Here is a 21,987-nt window from a genome sequence, read left to right on the forward strand (position 1 = left end):
AATACTGGCATCTCATTAAACCATGGCTCAAATACAGCTCTAAAATGCAACAGTGAACAACTTTCTCCTTTCTTCTGAAATACTCATACATAGTTCATTGATTTCCAAGACAGACGATTTGTATTTTCTCTTCAATATTTCAGAAAAATGTTATAAAACATTAAGCCACGTAATGCTTAACTGTAAGATTTATCTTGAAGGAAGTACAAACATTCAGTTAAAGTTAATTTAAAAATAAGGGTTACAAAAAGCTATGCAAGATTTTTCAAAGTTCACTAGTGTCTCTCTTTGTGGACCACCAATAGGCCTACAAGTGGCTTTTACAGCTTAGCCAGTGGACTGTGCCACTACTATAATGTAAGTGGGTTTTTTTTTTAAATATAGCAGCATTAACATAATCCTTCAAAATCATTCCTTGGAGAAGAATATAGGCAGCATCACTGCTAATATGAAAAAAAGTCTGTCACAGCTTTCAACAAAACAGAGGACATGCCAGATTTTAAGAATTCATTAAGTAAGGATAAGTAAGATAAAATTTGTGGCAATGCTTTATTCTCATATTCACAGCTAGCTATTTAACTTCAGGTCCAAAAAAAGAGAATCAAGAACAGCTGAACTGTGAGCATACAACATACTGTTAGGAGTGCATTTTAGTGGCCTGTTTATTTCTTTTCTGCATTTGCACATACTTTCAAACACACAGGCTGACTGGCAAACAGCATCTGTACAGGGGAGGGGAACTGTAAGAGCAACACTCATCTTTTCTACATGAACTATTTTTTTTGGCAGGGGGTTGGGGTTATGGTAAGCATACACACTCAAGTAAGTCTTCTGAGGCAAGCTTAACTGATAAATTAAAGATCATTCAAATGTTTTGCTGAAAACAAGGTTTGGGACCATCAGTCACTTAACTCTAAATTCACTATTTTACTATAACATTGGGCACCTCTGGGGCCTGTACACATGCAGCTGCTCACGTGCTTGATCAGACCAGGCAGAGATTTAGTTTAAAATAGTTATTGGTTATGATTTACAAAGATGCAATTTCTTAAAACATTCAGACACTGAAACCAGCCTGGAAGCCACTGTCCAATAGATAGGAGGAGTTCTACTATTACTGCCTACCAGCTTTCACAGGTAATCTCATGAAGAGTTTGAGTTACATCAGGTAGAGGAAGAAGGGGAGCAGAAATCTCCTAGTTAAGTTTTCAAATTGTCAGGTACTGGCCTAATGTGGAAGCATGGCACTGTCTTTGTTTATTAAGTGAAGTAAAAGCATTTACTTTTTTTAAAAAGCTCAAGGCTTTGAATGCAGACCTCCAGTGGTATTTTCACACTTAAATACTTAAGCAGTTTCTTGTTTAGTGGGTGAGTATTTGTGAAATTCTTCCCCCCCTAGAGAGGGGCAGGGGAATCTTCCCTAACCTCGCTCTTCCCCATATATATATGGGGAATACAAAACAGCAACATCTAGCTCTGCTTCTGTAGTCTTTATGGGGAGATACCTACAAACGCAGAGATGCTGAAAACTGTAATCTCTCTCCAAAGTGTTTCTTTTTGAAGTTAAAGGAATTTTCAACTAGTTGCCCTAATAAAATAATATTAGCACGGGCTATCATTTTAGCTTTTCAATATATTAAGCCAGAAACGCTTTAAAATATTGTTGGATGAGAACTTTAAAATGGAGGTTAGAGAAATGTAAATTGCTGTTTTTCTCAGGAATTATGAACTTCTAACTGTAATTTGAAGGTTTCTAACTCAGAGGACCTCCAATGTGTATATCAATTTGAGTTTAAACAGACTTATAAAACTTAATTTGTATTGCACACACCTGGAAGCTGTCAGCTAATGGTTAACTTGAGTAACAATATGCCAATATTAATAATTCTATATGTATGATTTCTCCCTTGACACCCCCTTTTTGTACTATGCAAATGAGAAGTCCTCACTTCACTCTGACAGATAAATTCCTTTAAAAAGAAAGCAAGTTTTCCGTGATCTAGTTACTAAATAACAAGCAAATCTAGCCTGCCTCTCAATGACCTGCACCTATGACTCAAACCATTTCCATTTCATTAAAAAAAAAAATTACGAAGTCTTCCTTACTGCCTCTGTAGCTGATTTTCTGTGATTCCTGTTAAACAGTCCATGTTTGTTTCTTTAGATTCACTTCTGTTTAAATTGTCTTTTGTTTTCTTTTTCCCCTTCCTTTGTCAGTCACGAGAAATGGCTTCACAAGTAAGTACTTGCTTATTGTCTGCCTGTTTCTGGGTGTCGTGGTTTAAGCCCAGTAGGCACTAAGCACCACACAGCTGCTTGCTCGCTTTCCCCACAGTGGGATGGGGGAGAGAATCAGAAGGGCAAAAGTGAGAAAACTCGTGGGCTGAGATAAAGACAGTTTAATAGGTAAAGCAAAAGCTGTGCACGCAAGGAAAGCAAAGCAAGGAATTCATTCCCTGCTTCCCATCAGCAGGCACGTGTTCAGCCATCTTCAGGAAAGCAGGGCTCCATGACGCATACTTGGGGAGACAAATGCCATAATTGCGCAAGTCCCCCCATTCCTTCACCTTCCTCCAGCTTTTATTGCTGAACTCGGTGCCATATGGTATGGAATATCCCTCTGGTCAGTTGGCGTCAGCTGTCCTGGCTGTGTTCCCTTCGCAGCTTCTTGCACACCCCCAGCCTATTCACCGGCGGGGCACCATGAGAAGCAGAAAAGCCCTTGACTCTGCATAAGCACTGCTCAGCACTAACTGAAACATCCCTGTTTTATCAACACCGTTTTCACGACAAATCCAAAACATAGCCTCATACAAGCTACTATGAAGAAATTTAAGTCTATCTCAGCCAAAAACATTACACTGGGTTAAACCCTGGGAGTAATTCCTTACAGGAAATTGGGCCTGTCCCTATTGAATTCTGAAGGTAACAGATCATCCTTACAGTCTGGTGAAAGCCTTGATCCTAAGCACCTTAAATGCTAATGGACAAAAATCCCCAAGTTTATCATGAAAAGAATATGTGGCTGTATTTAACTATGGTTCAGACAGCTGTTGGAGCAGGAAAGCATTCCTAGAACCCTAGGTGCAATTAAAGGCTATTGGTAGACAGAACAGTAAAGTTATTTGAACATAAAACTTGCAGTTAGATAAAAATAAGGCATCACTTCAGAATAGAATAGATGAATCTGCACATTAAAACTGTTTCATATTTTACACACTTAGCTCCCAGGGAGCAGCAAGGCAAGGGAACAAAGATCCAAGAAACTAATTGATGTTTGGTGTTGTAGTGTTGTTATCGCCATACTCACAGCCACCCTGACCATCTCAAATATGAGCACTGGTGTGTTCATGACTACACTCCTGTTTCTGCCACATGTTGGCCGACCTGAGCTAGTGTTTAAATAAGGGTGCGAAACATCCTATTAGAGCACCTTGCCCAAGTGGAAAAACCCCTGTGGGTCACAGATGTCCAGCAGCACAAGTGAGCAATCAAATTCATTTGGGCACACAGTCTGATACTTGAGATGAGAACCTGCCTTTTTAAAAAATAAACACCCCCCCCCCCCAAACCAAAACAACAAACACCTACCCACACAAAGAAACCTGAAACTGAAAAAAAAAAAACAAATTAAAGGCAAACGTTTCTTCACTTTATGTGTGACATACAGATTTTTCCCCAGTAAAAGTAGCGGTGATTATGTAAAAACTTAACACACACCTTGGTATTTTCCAGAGATTTCACTGTGTTTCTCTTTTAAGGAATCTCAAAAAAAAAAAAAAAGTACACTTCATAAAATATAAGATGATCAATTGCTACTATATAGTAGTAGTGACACCTTATCATCAGTTACGTTTCTCATACAGCAGATTTACAAACTATGCAAAAAGGAAATGAAATGAAATTAAAGCAACCAAACCTGGAAATAAATTAATGATCATTACAAAAGTATTTATAAAGTTTGAGACTGATTAAAACAGAGGGGGATACAGAAGTACTCTGCGCTGGGCTTTTATCCTCTACGTATTGAACAGCTACCACTGGCAAGCATGCTTTTGTGCTGCCTTTGAAAGAGGGTTTGGGTTTCTTTGGTTTTGCTTTGTCTTTAAACAGTTTAATTTTTTCCTCCTGCATACAAAGAAGGGCCATTCTGCACACCTTTCTCAATAGGCACCCTAAAAACTGAATAGTCACCCAAGTAAATATTCATTTTTGGTTTCAACTCATCTGTCCCAGTGTTTCAAAAGTTCAAGCTAAGGATTTACAGATTCACAGAATCAGAAGACTTGTTCTTTTACTTGGCCTCCCCTAATTAATCTCCGGCTCAAAAAATGTGACTTACCCTCCTGTAATAATTAGGATCATTGGTCTCTGCCTTTCCAATACTACTGCCAGCAAGTCCAGATCAAGAGCTGGACAAGGAAAGCTACCAACGTAGACAGGAAGAAAGGCAAAACAAGACCATCCTTTATACTCAGTTTGTATCAGATTTGTTCACACCAAATAGACTCTTCCCATCCATAAGTAGTACCTTATCATATGGAATGTACTTTGCTTACCTTAATCCATACTGTAAAGTACATGCAAAACCAAAATGTCAATTTAAAATAACAAACAACAACAACAAAATCAAACAGCATTCCCGTACACAGACATTCAGGGTTCTCTCTTACGCTCTACCCAAAATAACATCAGCTGAGTCAGTAACAAAACTTCAAAAATCATGTAATTTTTCAGAAAAAACTGTTTCTATTGGAGACTAAGCTGAAGAGCCTCAGTAAATTAGTAGGTCTTTGCATGAGGCTTATTGCAAGGTCCTAGTCTAGAATATTAAAATGTGATTTTGCTTGAAGTGCTACAACATAAGCATATTTAGTGTTCTTTATTATTGGGTTTGATTGGGTTTTGCTTGGGTTTTTTTTACACAGATAACAGCTAGTCTGTGCAAAAGGGAAAAAATTACTCTCTTTCTCACACTGTCAGACTTACTCCTATCAAATATTATTTTATGGACTCCAGGAACCTTAATAGATTCTGTGTTGGAGAGGATGCTGAGCCTCTTAAAGAAAGATTATATTCAACACTGATGAGGTCAACAGAATCTTGCTTTCAGATTTTGTATTAATGGGAAAAGGCCTTTAGAACCTCAGTAGCTCTTCAGTTAAATTTGCTTTATTCGCTGTTCACTTCCACCATACTGTGAACTCCTGTTCTTGGTGAGTTGTACAAACTGAGCCAGCTCCACTTCAAGTCGTCTTTGGTTTATACTTCATTTTTTTTTTTATTTTAAACACTCAATATGCTGAAATCAGTCACCAGTAACTTGGTAATATGACAGCGCTGATACCAGCAAGGTCTTCACTATTTCATTGTCAATAAAAGACATGTTTCAAAGATCACAACAGTAACTCAGGATTATAAAGAAGTAGTTTTGCAATGAGAAGGTAATAGTATTAGTTAAATATAAAATAGACACTAAAACAATTTTGAAGTTATCTTTTGAAATCCACTTGAGTTATTTCAGAACTACTGTATGCACATACTATTGGTCATACTTGGATGACATGAAGAAAACACAGCAACAGAGGGCCAGATTTTGGCCCTTAAGTCTGCTTTTTTTTTTGTTAGTATAGGAGTGAAAAAGCAACATCACTATGCTTTAAGGTAGGAATTAATTACCTCATTTGCAAGAGGTGCACTGAATCACACTGAAGGCTACTGCATATGTCCCTATTTTCAGACACAGAGGCATTCCAGATATTATGTGCTGGAAGGTCAAAAATGCCTGGGAATCTGAGACACATGTAACAGGTATGTTCCACCTGTGGTCTTAAAAGAGTACTCAAAACAGTGCAGCCAAAGTTCAACTATTACTTAATGAATCCACAACATACATCTAAAAAGTAGTTACAGAACTTGAATTTCTCAAAATATGCACACTTGGAAGAAAGTGAAGAAATCATGCAAAACATATTCCTAGATTCAAGAAAGGCAGTATCAGAAGGCTAGAATTGTTCTTCTCGGAATCAAAATGGAATCGGGCACTAAATAATGCTTAACTGCTTTTGTGCTTGAGAAATGTGTTTATATAAATGACCTTTTTACATAAAAAGTCAAAGTCTAGTAAAGGGTGCCCAATTCAGGAACACTTGCTAGGTACAAACAGCTGAATCCCCTCAGCTCCACTGCAACCAAAACACATGTTCAATTGCACTGTTGAAAAGAGGAGAGAACATCTTCATCTGCTTCCATTTTTTAAAGCCCTTAATCTCTCTTGTCATTTTCCTTTCAAGTCTCAAATCTCTATCAGTGTGGAAGAATGGGAAGACACTAAAGACACCAAAGAACAGATTAGTTATCGTAGTAATCATCGTAACTCAACGTCTAGTGATCAGTCTGATCATCCCTTGTTAAGACGAAAAAGCATGCAGTGGGCCCGACGGCTGAGCAGGAGAGTACCGCGACACTCTGGTAAAACAGCTGAGAAGATAAACCAGCAGCGAATGAACCTTTACAGGAGGTCAGAAAGACAGGAGCTTGCTGAACTTGTGAAAAACAGAATGAAGCATCTAGGCCTTTCTCCAGCAGGATACGGTATGATTACTACAATACTTTAAATTAATAAAAACATTAGTATTATGCAAAATGAACTTATTTTTAAGAACTGAGGGTGCCATAAACAAAATATTAAGTTTATGATGATGGTTTTGTTGGTTTTGGGTTTGGGGTTTTTTTTATTTGGTTGGTTAGGTTGGTTTTTTGGGTTTTTTGTTTGTTTGTTTTACTGAGAGAAACTTGCTGGAGTGTTTTTAATCACTTCTATTATCACCCATTCCTATTTTCAGATGGAAAGCTCAGAAGGCAGCATGTCAGTCAAATTTATATTTAGCACATATGATATGTGTATGCAGAATATATTCCCCTGTTCATTCCCCTGTCATTGAACAACTGTGCCATATTTCCACAAGCTTCTTGAAATATAGATGAAGACGGAATTGCTGTGAAGTTCACTCATATGTCAAGGTGGAGAGTTGTTTATATGTGAAGGATATTGCATTTTCCCCACAATTTTTAAAATTAATGCCAAAGTGTCACATTAAAGTCATTTTTATGAAGCATGTTTCACTAGGTTTTTAGATGACATTTTTATCCATCAAGTCCTTCTCCAGCAAGGATGATGCTGGGTTGCTTTTTTGGTTTTTGTTTGTTTTTGTTTTTTTTTCCTTTTTTAAAAGCTATTGACAAGAGCTCTGTAATACCCTTTTTAATATAAGCACCACAGCTGCCTGGGTTGCCTTTCTATGGCCTTGGCTCTGTAGCATGTTGTGTGGAAACCCCCAGAGCTACGGGTTCCAGTTTTCCTAGAAACACCAAGAATTTCTAGATCCCAGCTTATTTGTCTGCATAGTAGGTCCCATATGGAGCTTAGTGCTTTCTACTTCAGAAGCACCAACCCTGGGGTTCCCATACTCCATTTTCATTTGAAGAATCCAAAATATACTGTTTTACAAATGTGTTACATTTCATTTTTCAACACAATTATTTTTAAATTTGACTTGTCCCTAAAATATTCATTAACTGAAGGTAAATGTGGCATTTCCTGCAGAATGCATATTTTTCTTTCTCCATTTTAACTACACACATTCTTAATGCAGGGTCAAAACGTTTTTGACACGAATAGCAATGTACTACCCAACAGTAATTCTTATTGTTGCTATTGATACAAAATCAACTTAATTGTGAGAGAAGACTGCTACAGAATTCATGGCTATAGTTTTGCTCGATCTTTACAAATTAGATATGTAAATACAAGCTCTTTATCTCACACTCCAACTGGATAATTACTGTTCCTGTTTTCTTTGTAGATACTATATGACTCTCTGCAGGAAGATTCAGAACTAAATATTTTCCGGGAGGGACATAGGCCACAATAACATTTGATCAACCACAAAGAAGTTTTGTAAATTTGATTCATATTTATACTAGTAACAAGAAAACTGTTGTATTCCTGCTTTTCTTTTAAAATCCTAGTTAAAAGCCAACTGTAAATGTTCATTTCATTATTTAAATTTAGGAAGATTATATACCATCTGCAGAATAGCAAAATCTTGATAGGTAAATACTTCACTTGATTACACTGCCCTGATTCTGATTTATAAATTTTCATGATCACTTCCCTGTTTTCCCTTTCATTATAAAGAAAGCTTCTACTTTTACAACCCCAGGAACACCCATATTTGGGGGGGGGGGGGGGGAACCAAACCAAACAAAAAACCCTCAAAGAACCACAAACCACTTTTACATGTGCAGTCAGCTGTAAACCTGGGTTGTGACATTGCCACTGCCATCTCTCCACCCTCCTTCACATTCAGAAAGAAACGTCAGAAGCCTTTCACCCCTGTTCAGAGCTAGCTCACTCCCCACTCATCCCACCATATATTAAACATGAAATAGAAACTTTTAAATCTCCCTGTTCTTTCAGACTAGCAGAAATCAATCATGCCAGTTAGCTCCCTGCAGAAGTTAAACACACTCCTCAGTACTATCTCTCTGCATGTGTGGAACAGGAAACAAAAAAAAAAAACAAACAGGAAACAAAAATTGCAGCTGCTCCTGTATCTCTATGTATGGAGATGATCTCTAAAGCCAATTTCACACCTTCAGTATCCTTTTTACATTGATAACCTAATAACCTCTAAGACCTCCAAATTTAAATTCAGTTAACTGAATTCATTTAAGCCAATTGAGACACAACACAGTTACGACTATGCAAGCCTCTAGCAGAGGTGTGATGTTAGTATGGTGGTACAGGTGCTTGTACAACTAGTTACAATACTTTGCATCAGTGTCACCTTACAGAAATAAGCTGTATTGTAAAACACCATTTTAGCCGTATTTTAATAATTGCATCTATAACAAGAGTTTATGTGAACACATCTAATTGTTTTCTAGACAGAAGTACTTGTGGTGGAAACATGTGACACAAGCACGTAGAAAAATTACACATACTAGAAAATACCCAATACAGTAATTTTCAACCTACAAACAGCATATCAATACTTCTTCATTAACAAAAGATTTAGGAATTGCACTGAAACTAGAATGGGGCTGTTCTCTTTCAAATCATTTTCCCAAAAATTCTGAAGAGGGAAATTAACACAGAAGAAATGCCTCTCCTTTTTAATCCTATCAAATTAAAACTAGTCTCACTGCAGCACCCCAGGAAGTGTACCGAGAGAAAGCTATACGAAAGATACTGCAATGACAGCTGCAAAAGCATAGCGAGACTTGACTAGGCAAAAAACTTAAAAAAAAATAATTCTGTCAGCCTTCATTTGCAATATACCATTAAAAGAAGAGTCAAAAATGCAAGATATAAATACTAATTCCCATTTATACAGCATTCACATTTCAACCCATTGGCACAGGTGATAAAAGGAAAATGCTTACTAGATAAATAGGGAAAGGGAAAAAAGGTTTATATTGACCAAATCTGGAAATGGATGAGAATGCCGTACACCTGCATTTAACCTTGCTTATCACTTGAACTCAATGCCAACTGACGATGGAAATACCTATTTCCCACATACTAACATAAGCTGCATGACAGATTGGTAAATTACACTAAAATTGGGTTGCATTCAGAATTGCTATGACTGCAAAAAATGCAAAAAGAACATTTTTAGAACACTCAGAAAGAAAACAGGATATTTTGAGAGCTGATAACTCAAAAGATGCTATGTCAGATAGTTCCAATTCAAGTACAGTTGAAAAGTAGTTGCTAAACTTATTTGAAATCACTTTGACACCTGACACTTTTTGACAGCTCTATGAATGAAAGATGATCTTTTATCAAATTAGTTTGTCACAAATCATACTTTTCAAAATTTGTTTGTAAATATAATTAATTCAGTATGGGTTTTTTTTTGTCCTCTAGATGAAATGAATGATCATCAGAACACCCTTTCTTACATCCTGATCAATCCTTCTCCGGATACAAGACTAGAGCTGAATGATATAGTGTAAGTTAAAGCACCAAAAAAAAAAAAAAAAAAAAAAGGTTACAAGACCTGCAAAATTTCTTGTTTGCATTTTTTGCCTGAATATATTTAATTATCTTTCTGCTGGAAAAGAACCCCAAACTTTCCCATACACCTGCAAAAAATAAAAATATGGAGACTTCTATTGAAATAGATACCTAATTATACATATATATGTATATATTCAAAATACACATAAATATATAATACATGTTAGTAATGCTCTTACCTCCATATTCTCTCATCCTCCTCTTACTCTGTGTATTTAAAAAATAATCTAACCAAGCCTGCTGGATAGCTTCACAGAATTAATATTCTCATTAATTCTTGCTTATAATTTAGCTATCCAGTCTTACTAGAAAGATCAACACTTCAAAATCAGTGTTTTCAAATGGGATTTTATTACATGGATTCAAAGATCATTAAGTGAACAGCAGTCTTGCCCTGAATATCATGTGATATTCACACTTAAGATGTTCAAATACAAATGGCAGGACCTTAACACAGGAAATTTTTTCACTTGCTTATCAGGAATTTTGCAGACTACATGAAAAAAAAGTCAACGCAAATTTGAACTGTCAAGAAAGTTTTGAAAGTCAAGAATGTTAGATAATTATCTGGCATTGTCTCATACTAAAGTCCGATGAGATCCCTGTGTTAAGGTCCTGAGCCATTTCTGCCTCTAGTCTCTGCTGCCTCTGCCTTGCTATACTAACATGCCCCATCTGCTCCATGGGAAAGAAACCACATAGCCCAGTTGTGCAAGGTTCTCTGCATCAGTGCTGACCCACCTCACTGCTTGCTTACAAGGAGGAAAACTGTTTGAACAGTTTGATCTGTTGGTCAGTTTGTTCTGTTTGATCAGCCCTCCTGATACTAAAACAAAATATTCATAGCGCTTTGTAGCACTGTAGTATATGAAAAGCATAGCATAATATTAACTGTATCAAACAGCAAAGGGAATTATCATAAAATTTGTTGAAATGATTTGGAATACTATTTTCATTGTTATGGAACTCCACAGCATGATGTGTACTAATATTTAACCTGAAAATTCACATACTGTTACCCAGTCTACCTAGGTGGAATAGGTATCCTGCCTTCCACTTTTCTTTCTTCACAAAAACAAAGGTACTCAGCAATCCAATATTGCATAATTTTGCAGTGGTACTGAATTTACTGAATTTGTAATGTACTACCTACGCATATTTAGCCTGTAAATGCACATACTATTACCTACCTTGATGTATGTTCATTGCCTGATGCTTAATGATGCTTAAGCTGTGTCTCAGCTTAAGCTCAGATTTTTTTATTTTTTTTTAAACCTAACACAAGGAACATGATCCTTGTACCTGGATAACAGTTAATGCTTCAATAACCCAGATCACTACTCTATCTGATTACAGTTCTCTTGACTAGGCAGCCATTTCACCCTCATGCAATGGGGGATTATTAGTGGAAGGGCAAGGAAGAAGAGGTTGTTCTCTTTCTACAGTTGTCTTAGTCAGAAATCCCAGAGCAGGTAAAAAGCTTTTTCTATTTGTCCTTCCTGCTGACAAGCTGTAAGGCTAGTCTTCCTATTTTTTTTCTCCCCTTCTCAATATATTTTGCAGAATTCCTCCAGCTGGTTACTCTGTCATCACACTTTGTTAGCGGCACTTTTATGCCAACATGGCTTATTCTTATCCAAACCACATATTTCTGTACATATCTATGATAGAAGCCAAAACACGTATTCACTTTAACTCCTATAGATGCAACCTTCATTCTCCAATTTCCCATGCTTATACAACTTTAAGTCCTTCACATTCACTATGATCATATTACATTTGTAATTTATCATGGGTGTATTAGGTAACATACAACCCTGAACCAGCATATGAGGAAATTTTCTCAGCTTTTAGAGATAGGTTGCACCCAAAGCAGCATTCGCAGCTGTTGGTTGCTCAAAAAGCTTTCTTGTTAGTCTTTGCATTTGTTAGCTTTGCAACCTAATGTTTAGTATCTTGAGCTGATGGAGCTTAAAGGACAATGATCTCGCTGTCTTTATTGAAAAATTAAAACAAAAGCACTTACATTTCAAGTGATATGTTCAGACTTTGCCTTAATAACTCCCCATTTCATCTAGCCTATTTGCCTTAAGAAACAGGTACCGAATAGCAGCATTTTCATTCTACAGCCATGAGATTTTTTTCTACCAAAACGTTTAACATTTTGACTCTCAGCAGAGCATGACGTTCTTTTTCTATATTGGAGTTTAGTACTTGCAAGTAGATCTTGCAGTAACGCTCCTTTTTCTCTTTCATTCCAGAATTAGTACAATACATTCTGTTGCTAGCACTGGCTCTCTCCTTATTTAAAAATAAACAAACAAACAAAAAAACAAAAACAAAAAACAAAGAAACACAAAAAAACCCCCACCCACCACACAAAACCAGAAAACAACCAAAACCAAAACCCCTCTACTGGCTGTTTGTTCCTTTGACATGTTTTGGGATTTTTTCCTGGAGATTAACACTCTCCTTATTTGCTCTAGGGTTTGTGTTGATGATGCCCTATAAAAACATCAAATTCAGAGTTGCAGTTTTGGTTCCAAGAGTTGCCATGGGGAGTTCCAAATTTCAGGAATCTGCAGTAACATCCAAAGATCACACACAGGAATTGCTTGCGCAGTACTGCTCCAGACATGCTTAAGGGAGGAAGGCGACCACTGAAATTTGGCAGCTGTGGCATCAGGCCAGTTATAAACCCTGGAGGCTCTAGTCGTATATTTGGGCTTCTTACAATTTTATCAAGGTTTATCACTGTAACAGTCTTGTTCATTTTTACTTAAGGGATGCTGTGATTTACTTGCTACAGAATTATTTGTGATGTAGAACTCGCGAATTACGTATTTCAGGTACAAGTCTTTGTTTAGTTTACTCTGTTAAAAAAACAAATACAGAAAGACCTGCATTTGCCCCCCAAACCTAAGAAAATTTATTCCTTAAAAAAAAAAAAAAAGCAAAAAAAGTAAGATATTGTTTTTTCATGTGTTTAAACATGCTTCCTTTGGGTTTGATGAACAGAACAGAGTAGACTCTTCCACTACTCCTCAGTTTCATTGGCTGGATCAGCAAAACAAAAAGGTTGTTCTGGAGTAAACATAAATAATATCAGATGTTATAAATAGAGGGTAATAAGTCTGACTTCAAACAAATAGATACCATGAGAACATCATCTAGATAGGAACAGTAAGAGTAGATTTTTTAATCCGATATTTAAGTCAACTGTTGTTTTACACAAATAAGTTCAGGCTATTTGTAGCAACAAACTCTATGAGAGAGAGAAAACACTGCTATTCTATTTTAGCCCTGACAGAAGGGGAAACATTAACAGAGTAACAGAGGCAGGTGGTGTTTCCAAATCATGGAGATCAGGCGATTCTGCTGGGTATCCACCATAAAGCCAATGTCCCACAGACTCAGAAGCCCATGCTTTCAGGAGCCAGGAACAGTCTGTTACCAGGTGAGCTGAAAACAGATACAGCAGTTCTGTGGGAAATACGACAGTGATTGCTCATACACTCACAGAACATGTTAGTTCAGTTAATCAGGATTTTGCATTTTGTTGAAGAATTTTCCAGGGTGTTTTAATTCAGCATGAGGCAAAACATACTCATACTGAATGGTAGAAGTTCATGGCCTGTAAAAACAGAAATTTTCTTCAGGACCACTGCAAAAGTAATACAGGAGATCTTTATAAGCACCACAGCATACACATGGTCTCTGTTTGGATATTTAATCATTTTCATTTGGCTGATAAGGAGATGGACAGACATGTGGCACCAAGATTTCTGAGAATATGAGAGAAAGGATTCTTTCACATTTCATTTTCCTGCATTTCGTTTTTCTTTCTTTGTAAAAAAAACCCAGTCAAAACCAGGTTTTGAAATAAAATTTCCAGTGGCTTCAACAGTACTGCTCATCTTTGAACAAGTTTAAAATACTGGGATTGAATCTAGTTGTCTGTCTTATCTTTAGGAGCATAGTGGCGCTGGGAAGCACTGATTGATAGTTCAGAACACTGAAATGTTAGTTCTGCAGCAGCACAGAGCTGCTACTGCGTCAGCCCCAAATGCTGTCTCAGATCAGATAGTTTGTCACTTGAGGCAGCTGACAAAGCAGTGCAGAATATACACTTACAAATTCACGGGAAGCTTTTCCATCGTTATCCTAAGAAAAGCAGTTATTTTAAACATCTGAAACTTAGATTCAAACTTATGAGGCATTTTCTTCAAGTGTTCGGATCTACTAGAAGTTCTTAGAATAAGGGTCCATTTCCAGACTGCCAGCTTACACCAAGATTATCAACATCAGGCTTTTTATTTATTGAGCACAGTGACAAGAATTATTGATTGTTTTCTCACAAAATTCTTTTAGAAATTATTGTGGACTGCTTGTCCCTTCTTTAAGGCATAATGAATAAAAGAGATGCATAAAGAAATACAGTTACAGGCAAAGGAGCCGTCAGTCAAAATTAAGGTTTAGCTGTGCCTAGTACATACAGATGATGTCTAGGCAGACAAAACATGAAAAGCTTTATTATTAGAATCTAAAGTGAGCGGTGTTACCCAAGTGTCCAAGTTACCCAACAGGAACTAGACTAAGCACCTTCAAAATAAGTCTTTAAGTCTTCCTCAGATCTTTTCAACATTACAATTGCATGTGCTTTTTTTATCCTTGCTTGCACCAAGTATTTTTAATAAGAGTTATAATTTCTTCTTATAGATACTTGATCCGACCTGATCCATTGGCTTATGTTCCAAATACTGCACCCAGCCGAAAAGACAGCTTCTGCAATACAGTGGGACAAGACACCAGGGAGGAAACGCAACTTTGATGTGTAAAACTCATCACAAAATTAAGAGACAATTTTATACACATGTTGTTTCCACTAACCATTTTGAAAACTGAGTGGTACATTTTATACAGATTTTGGAAACAAAATGACAGTGGGTAAGTGACCAAGTTTAGAAATGTGGCATCTAGAAACTCTGATTTAAAGGATTGTCAGGCTTGTGTCCTGTCCAATATGGCAGTTGAAATTTGTCAGCTTAATAGAATTATGACACCTATTACTGTTTAACCAATATGAACAAATGGTTTAAAAAGTGACAGATTCCGTCATGTGTTTTGCTTAGATGCTTCTAAGCATATTTATCAAGGTGACAGCATGTCAGCGACTAAGCTTCTGACCTACATCAGTAAAGATTACCTGATGCCCATAGAGAGACCATGCATAATTTGTAGTAGAAAATATGTTAATACCTAAAGGCGCCAATGAGGCTTTGCGTGCCAAGAATCCAGCCTTTGAGAATATTTTCAGTCTCAGCCTGTCACCCATTTATATTAGAACAGGCTACTTTCAGTCCCATTTTAGCCTCCAGGACTTGAGCGTTAGTTCTCTGGGTTTACACTGATCAGGTTGTAGTGGCACAGCCTCATCACACCGTAGAGGTTGAGATTGGAGGCATATTCACTGAAAGATTAGCTCGGAGGAGCCCACCTGGAGGAAAGTCCCTATCATGTCACACAGGCAGCCCCCCCACATTTGCAAAAAGTGGGAAGGTACTATCTGTGTGAAGCTGCAAACAGTGATATAGCTCAGGTGAAATATAACCCTTTTAACCTTTGTGAGTTTGTCAATAGAAGCCTGAATAGATTATGATACTAAAGTGAAAGCATCCCTCTAGGGAATGATTCATACCACAAGTCCTTCCCATGTCCATGAATATGCCAGAATGCAACTGTTCAAAGTATGCACATGCCCAGTCATTCAGGTTACACAAATGTGATACATTTTCATATGAAATTATGTATCACATTGAAAATTAAATAAATTTGTAACCTATTCCATAAAACGAATGTAATACCACGTTACGTGAAAAGGCACCATGGATTTGAAGAATCCTTTTTGGCATTAAGTACACAAGAAAGCACCGGCTAGTGTATGAAATATCTGAAGCTGCTACAGAATATCTAGTCTACACATACAAGAATGCCAGAATTGGTCAAGCTTTCTACAGAATGAAGCATGCCTGTACATGATCTTCCAAAATCACGTTCTTGCTTTGCCATCTGTCACAAAGGGGGAAGAGCATACTTAAGGTAAAAAATCCTACTGTTACAATTATCCATATAGAACTGGTACAAGAAATTTGGCAGGTAGTCTATAATGGAAAAAACTGATTATTCTTTGAATTCCCTTGATGTCCTACTTGTACAAAAACTCAGTCAAAATTGTTTATATTCTCTTGTATATTATTTGCTAGAACAACTACAATTCATTTCTGAGAAATAAAATACCAAGTTGCCCAGTGAACAACTCAAGGATGTGAGTATGCTTATCAGCATTGTAAGGATGTTGAAATCAAGTCACATTCATATTAGGAATGACAGCAAGTCTGCTATTATTCCCTCCCTTCCTCCTAATTCTTCCAAAACTTAACTAATCTGTTCCATATTAAGTCAGAAATCCTAAAGCCACAATTATAAAAAAAACCACAGAGGTCTCAGAGTGGACTGAAGCCATCAGAAGACCAAGAGTACCAGTTTTAAAAGCAAAAAGGATAACTGGACAGTAGGGTTTCTCAGCAATTTTTTTATCTTGACATTAAAGTAGCATCATGGTTCAGAGGGGTTTCAGTTATTCTGCATAGAGCGCATTATCGTTCAGTGTTTTTCCACACGCGCTAGTCATTTATCAAATTATTCACAGGCAAAGACAAAGTATTTCAAATGTTCCCTCTGGGTACTGTGGAAAAAAAGAAACAATTGAAACAGCTGTGCAGACTGAAGTCTACAGTTTTTTAAAAAACAGTATATGGTACAGGATCTTGTCCAAGACCTGTCATAGAAGTTATCCCAGAAGAGACTGCATGTGCAGTGTGAACAACTTCCTATTTTTAATGCCTTCAGTGAGAAGACTATTCCAGTTGAATATTTTCAAAAAAATCCAAGTTTCTTAACTTGGATTCACTCCAAAATATTAGGAGACTCCTTTGTTTCATACTGAAGGCTTTTCTAACGGAGTCTCAAGTAGGCAGACAGGATTCCAGAAACATGCCTACCTTTCAGCTGGCAAGCTAGATACTCTGCTTTCAGTGTGATTCACACACTGTTCACAGGCATTCCCCGTACAGTGCCTATAGTACCCACCACAGATTTAAGGACTCTCTGCCACAAGGATCTATAGCTAGGACTTGATGCCTCGCATTTAACAGCCTATAAAGCAGTAGAAACAAGCAGTCAGGTTTATCCGTTCTCCCACCCAACTCAGTGGAATTGCTGCTCAGCTAGAATTGAATAGTAGCATGTAACGTGACCTGATATTTCTCCAGGCTTAATGAATTTCTAATTGCTTATTAGCCCCAGAAGATTTGCTAAAGCAAACACAAAGACAGCTGGAGACACTTGCAGTCTCTAAGATGAATGAAAGGCAATCTTTCTGAACAAAATACTTGGTTCTCTTCAAAATCTGCTGGAACACAAGCAAGGTAATAAAAACTAACAGCAGCTTCTTATGAAGCAGAAGTTCTAATAACCCATGAATAATATACCACAAAGTTCTGTTATTCAAAATTGACTGCCTTTCATGTTAAAAGCAGAACAGCTTTGCTTCCTCTGGCATATCTTTATAGGCAGACCCCATTCTAGTGGGATTTTGACCTTTCAAGAACCATCCTAAGCACCTCTACATTAACACCGAATGAGACAGTACATGCATTCCTTTGGTGGCCAGGGAGGCGATTCTTTAATGGTCATCCTACAGGCAATCTTATGTTCACATGCTTTCTTCTCATCATTATTATCAGAAACATAATACAAGTCTAGCCTGACTGGAGACCAGACTGAGGAACAGTAATCCCTATGCTCAGTGCTAGAGAAGGGACGATGAAGTTCTAGAATCAGCAGGTCCAAACGACTGTCAAACAGAGGAGTTTTGTCCTGGTCATAGTTCATTCAGTGGACAGAGAAATACAGAGCTATGATCACTGATATAAGCAAGAGATTTAATCGTAAACCAGTTGTCAAAGGTCAGATGGCCAGATAACCTATTTTTGTTTCTCTCAATCACACACAAAAAAAAAATCGGATTATTTCAATCTGTGCTTAACTGTATGTATTTTTTCCTCCTGACTTACTTCTGCCAATAATTCAGAGATGCCCATCTTCCCCAACATTACCTTAGCACATACCAAGCAATTTGGTACTCAAAGTCACAATTCCAGTGAAGAAAGTGATAGCAGATAATGATTACTTCATTCTCACAAGGGAATTTTCCAGCAAAGCGAGACCTACTTACGAAAACATGTTACCTAGTCTGCAATAAAGAGTCACAAAAATTGTTTCAGTGGAACGCAGTGTGTTTCCTTAACTATTTCACTCCAATTCCAGAACATTCATTAATTCACACACAAAGTAGAAAGCATACAGCTTGAGCTTTTAAAACCTGCAGTAGAATGAGTTAGTGAAGTTTTCATGACATTTTGACTTGGAAAAGAACAGTTACTTCCCAGTATACCTATTTCCCCTCCCACAAACAGCTTCCTACTACAACTACTGTTTAACGATTTTAAAGTATACAAGTGTGTATATATATATATTACTGAGTATTTCTTATACATCTTTGTTTACCAATGTACCCATAAAATGCTAAAGAACAAATAGATTTCAGGCTTCAGAAGCGGAAAAGAACTGAAATGACATCAAGTGCACCAGAAGTAACACACAATTCTGTAGTTTCTAGGCAGCTAGGGCTGACAGCAACCATTTTGTAATTTTAGAGCACTGATGCATGAGGTTTTTGCTGCATTGAATTCTACTTGGTATCTGAGGGAAATCAAATGACTTAAAATGAATTAATAAAAATTAATTAGAATGAATTAATAAAAACAAGCAACACCGTGTAGTGACATCAAGTTGTACAAGGTTATTAAAAAGATTTTTTCAAGGCAGTGATATAAATGCAGAATTATAAAATAAAGCAATCTGCATAAAATATTGTTGCATATTCTTGAAATTATATTAGAAAGAGCTCAGCCCACTTTGAAACAGACATACATTGAATAAATGTCAAAGAGCTGCACTTCAGATTTTCAGCCACTGTTCCTTGTGCTTGATGCAGAATATGCATCGCAGGGAGACAGGATAAGAGTTATTAATTCATATTAAGTTATGAGAGATGACCAAGACTTTTCTTATGGTCATCTTCTGAAGTTAATCCAAAATATTAATGATGATTTTTTTATATACTTCATTATTATCTACACTACTAATACAAGAATGCTGTCAGTCATGGTAATTCAACACAAGTATAAACTCCCACAGCCTCTCAAGAAGCTTAAGAAGGCAAATATTTCTGCTTCATAAAGTTAAAAACAAGCATTTGAAGTTTCTATGAACTAAAGTTTTCTATTTGTTCTATAAAATCTAGACTGTATACTGTTACAAAAATTCGCAACTGGCCCGTGCCAACCGAGGAGAGAGGCTGGGACGCAAAGTATAGAATTAAAAGAGTAAATACTTATTCATGTGCATGAGGTGTCCCGCCCAAACTGGGGCACCCTGAATATGGTTATACATAGGACTCTTATACCTTTAAAGCATTCAGGTACAACACGATTTGACTAATCACCAACACCCTCTAGATCATTTCCTGTTTCTTCTTTTGTCCTTTCACCAGTATGGGCTGGCTGATGAATGATAGCTAGTTTCTTTGGCAACTGTATAGCTTTTAACAGTTCAGTATTTACTCCCACTAGAAGTTATAAACCCTCATTGCTTCCATAACTGTCCAGTGGTGTGGTATTTATAGTCTTTTCTTTGGACAGCTGGCAAGTCTTTGTTAATGCAATCAATTCTGCTGCTCACGCACTCAGCTTCAGACTGAGTGGTGAAGCCTCCACTACCTTATCTTCAGTAGTTACTGAATAAGCTGTAACTTGGTTACCATTCAGATAATATGAGGACCTGTCTACACATAGTTCAAGATCTGGAAACGGCATGTCCCTTAGAATATTCTCGAGGTTTTGGGTTGTTTTTTATTATGTTGGGTTTTTTTTTTTCAGCTTCATGGGTTATTACCACACAATCATGATGTGGTGTTCCTTCCCCAGGTAAAGGGAGTAGGGTTGTAGGGTTCACCTTATTACATTGCTTAACCTAAGGCACAGGCGTCAGCTGTGCAAGATTCCATGGCTACTAGCAAATCATCAACATATCGTGTCAAAAACCACATTTTTTAAGCACATCATCTTGTAAAACATACTAAAATTTTAGAACAACAGTGGAGGACCCAGCAAAGCCCTGAGGGAGCTTTGTCCATGTTAGGTGTATCCTTCCCCAGGTAAATGCAAGAGAGTCTTGAGAATCCAGATAAATAGGCATACTGATTTAGGGTAGAAAAAGTATCCCCTGTATGCATTAGAAAGGGGTAATTATGTTCATTAATCAAAAGGTTTAAGACTGAATTCTCATAAGAAGGGGGAAATATTTCATATTCAGAGGCTCCTATAGCGCTTGCACAATAGGCCTCTGCTAACTGTCAGTCCTGGGTGAAATGTAGCTGCCCCTGTTGCATAGAGCAGGAAAAGACTGCACCATAGGATTCAGAGGTCCTTTTGGGAGGCTTTTTTTGTTTTGATCATACCAAGCACTCCCATTTCCAATGGCCTTGTTGTCCACAACAATTACAGCAGTGTCCAGTTCCTTGAGATCCATTGCTTCGAAATTTTTCTCCTCTGCCCCACTTTGGACATCTCCACACCCTTGTTCCCTTAATCTAGGATTATTATTCAATGATGCTGCCAATAGACTAGCTTTCTTTTTCTGTTCTTTCCCTTTTGTGCAAAAGCAACTATATTTCTGCAGCATTCTTACTGCTTGTCTATTGATCCAAATGTCTCTGGAGTCAGTCTTGCTATAGATACTTATCTATGATGCCAGACAACACTGGGAGGGTTTCAAAAATGTGTTAAAGGGGCTAGGATGCTAGTGTTATCTTGGTTGCCCAGGGGTATCTTTTATCCTTCATGGACAGCTCTAAGATTCTAAGCAAACTCCTTATTTCCAGGGTGAAGCTGTCCTTTAGTTTGTTTTACTTTTTATGAATAATACCAAAGTCTCCAGTAAAATTCTACTACCTCATTACATTGCACTGTATAACACAAACTAATATATAACAAAGTTAATACACTTTCATACTAGTAGAAAGACTGATCGATATAATGGTTAGGGAAGGGTATTTTTGTAACATTAGCTTTTTAGCACTATAAAAAAGGACAAGTTTCTCTAGACTTGTGTCTCCTCAGATAAAGAAATAATGACCAAGATACTTGTTCTTCCTCCCTTCCTCCCCGCCCCCCCCCAAGCTGACTCAATGCTTGCTTTATATTTCTCCAATGAAAACTAGAAAATTGTCACTCTCTTTGTATTTGTCAAAAAGAACAGCTGACTTTCTCCTGAGTGACTCTTCCTTACCTAACTCAAATAAAGAAAATACGTTGCAAGGACTAAGGAAGTGCTTCAAGAAGATTCTTGTCTATCAGGAACATTTATCACCACTTGGGTGGATTCAATACAAGGCAGAGCAGCATAGCCTGAGTCCTTTCACACCACTGGAATGCTATCTAGTTTGAAACATGACATGGTTTAACACATTTTCTCAACAACACTATATAAGAAAGATCAAACATATGATATCTACAGCAGCTTCTTCAAGTTTCAGATTTTCTTTTCTACAGCATACTCAACAGCATGAACTCAGAGTCTATTGTGAGCATCGACTAAGAACGAACACAGAATTGAAGTTGCAGGAAAACTCTCAGCAATCAGGGTAAAATGGGGGGGGGGGGGGGGGGGAGTTTTTCCTAGAATACGATTGAACTGTGGAATGGTCTACTGCA

At 37.3% G+C, this 21,987-nt stretch overlaps 1 protein-coding gene across 4 annotated transcripts in view; it reads left to right on the forward strand.

The window, feature by feature from the left end:
- KCNT2 (potassium sodium-activated channel subfamily T member 2) overlaps positions 1 to 19,168 on the forward strand; it is a 157,987-nt gene extending 138,819 nt beyond the window's left edge. For 2 of the 4 annotated variants that reach the window (XM_087733437.1, XM_087733439.1), the window contains 4 exons: positions 2,218 to 2,238; positions 6,294 to 6,594; positions 9,938 to 10,022; positions 14,810 to 19,168. In XM_087733437.1, coding sequence (XP_087589563.1) covers positions 2,218 to 2,238; positions 6,294 to 6,594; positions 9,938 to 10,022; positions 14,810 to 14,921 — 519 coding nt within the window. In that variant the 3' untranslated portion in view covers positions 14,922 to 19,168. The remainder of the gene's footprint in view (positions 1 to 2,217; positions 2,239 to 6,293; positions 6,595 to 9,937; positions 10,023 to 14,809) is intronic. The other 2 variants (XM_087733438.1, XM_087733440.1) reach the window with 1 other exon arrangement.
- Positions 19,169 to 21,987: the final 2,819 nt, after the last annotated feature.

This window comes from Nipponia nippon, unplaced genomic scaffold, assembly GCF_047370975.1.
Source record: "Nipponia nippon isolate SJK-2023a ecotype South Korea unplaced genomic scaffold, ASM4737097v1 scaffold_5, whole genome shotgun sequence".
Lineage (NCBI taxonomy): Eukaryota > Metazoa > Chordata > Aves > Pelecaniformes > Threskiornithidae > Nipponia > Nipponia nippon.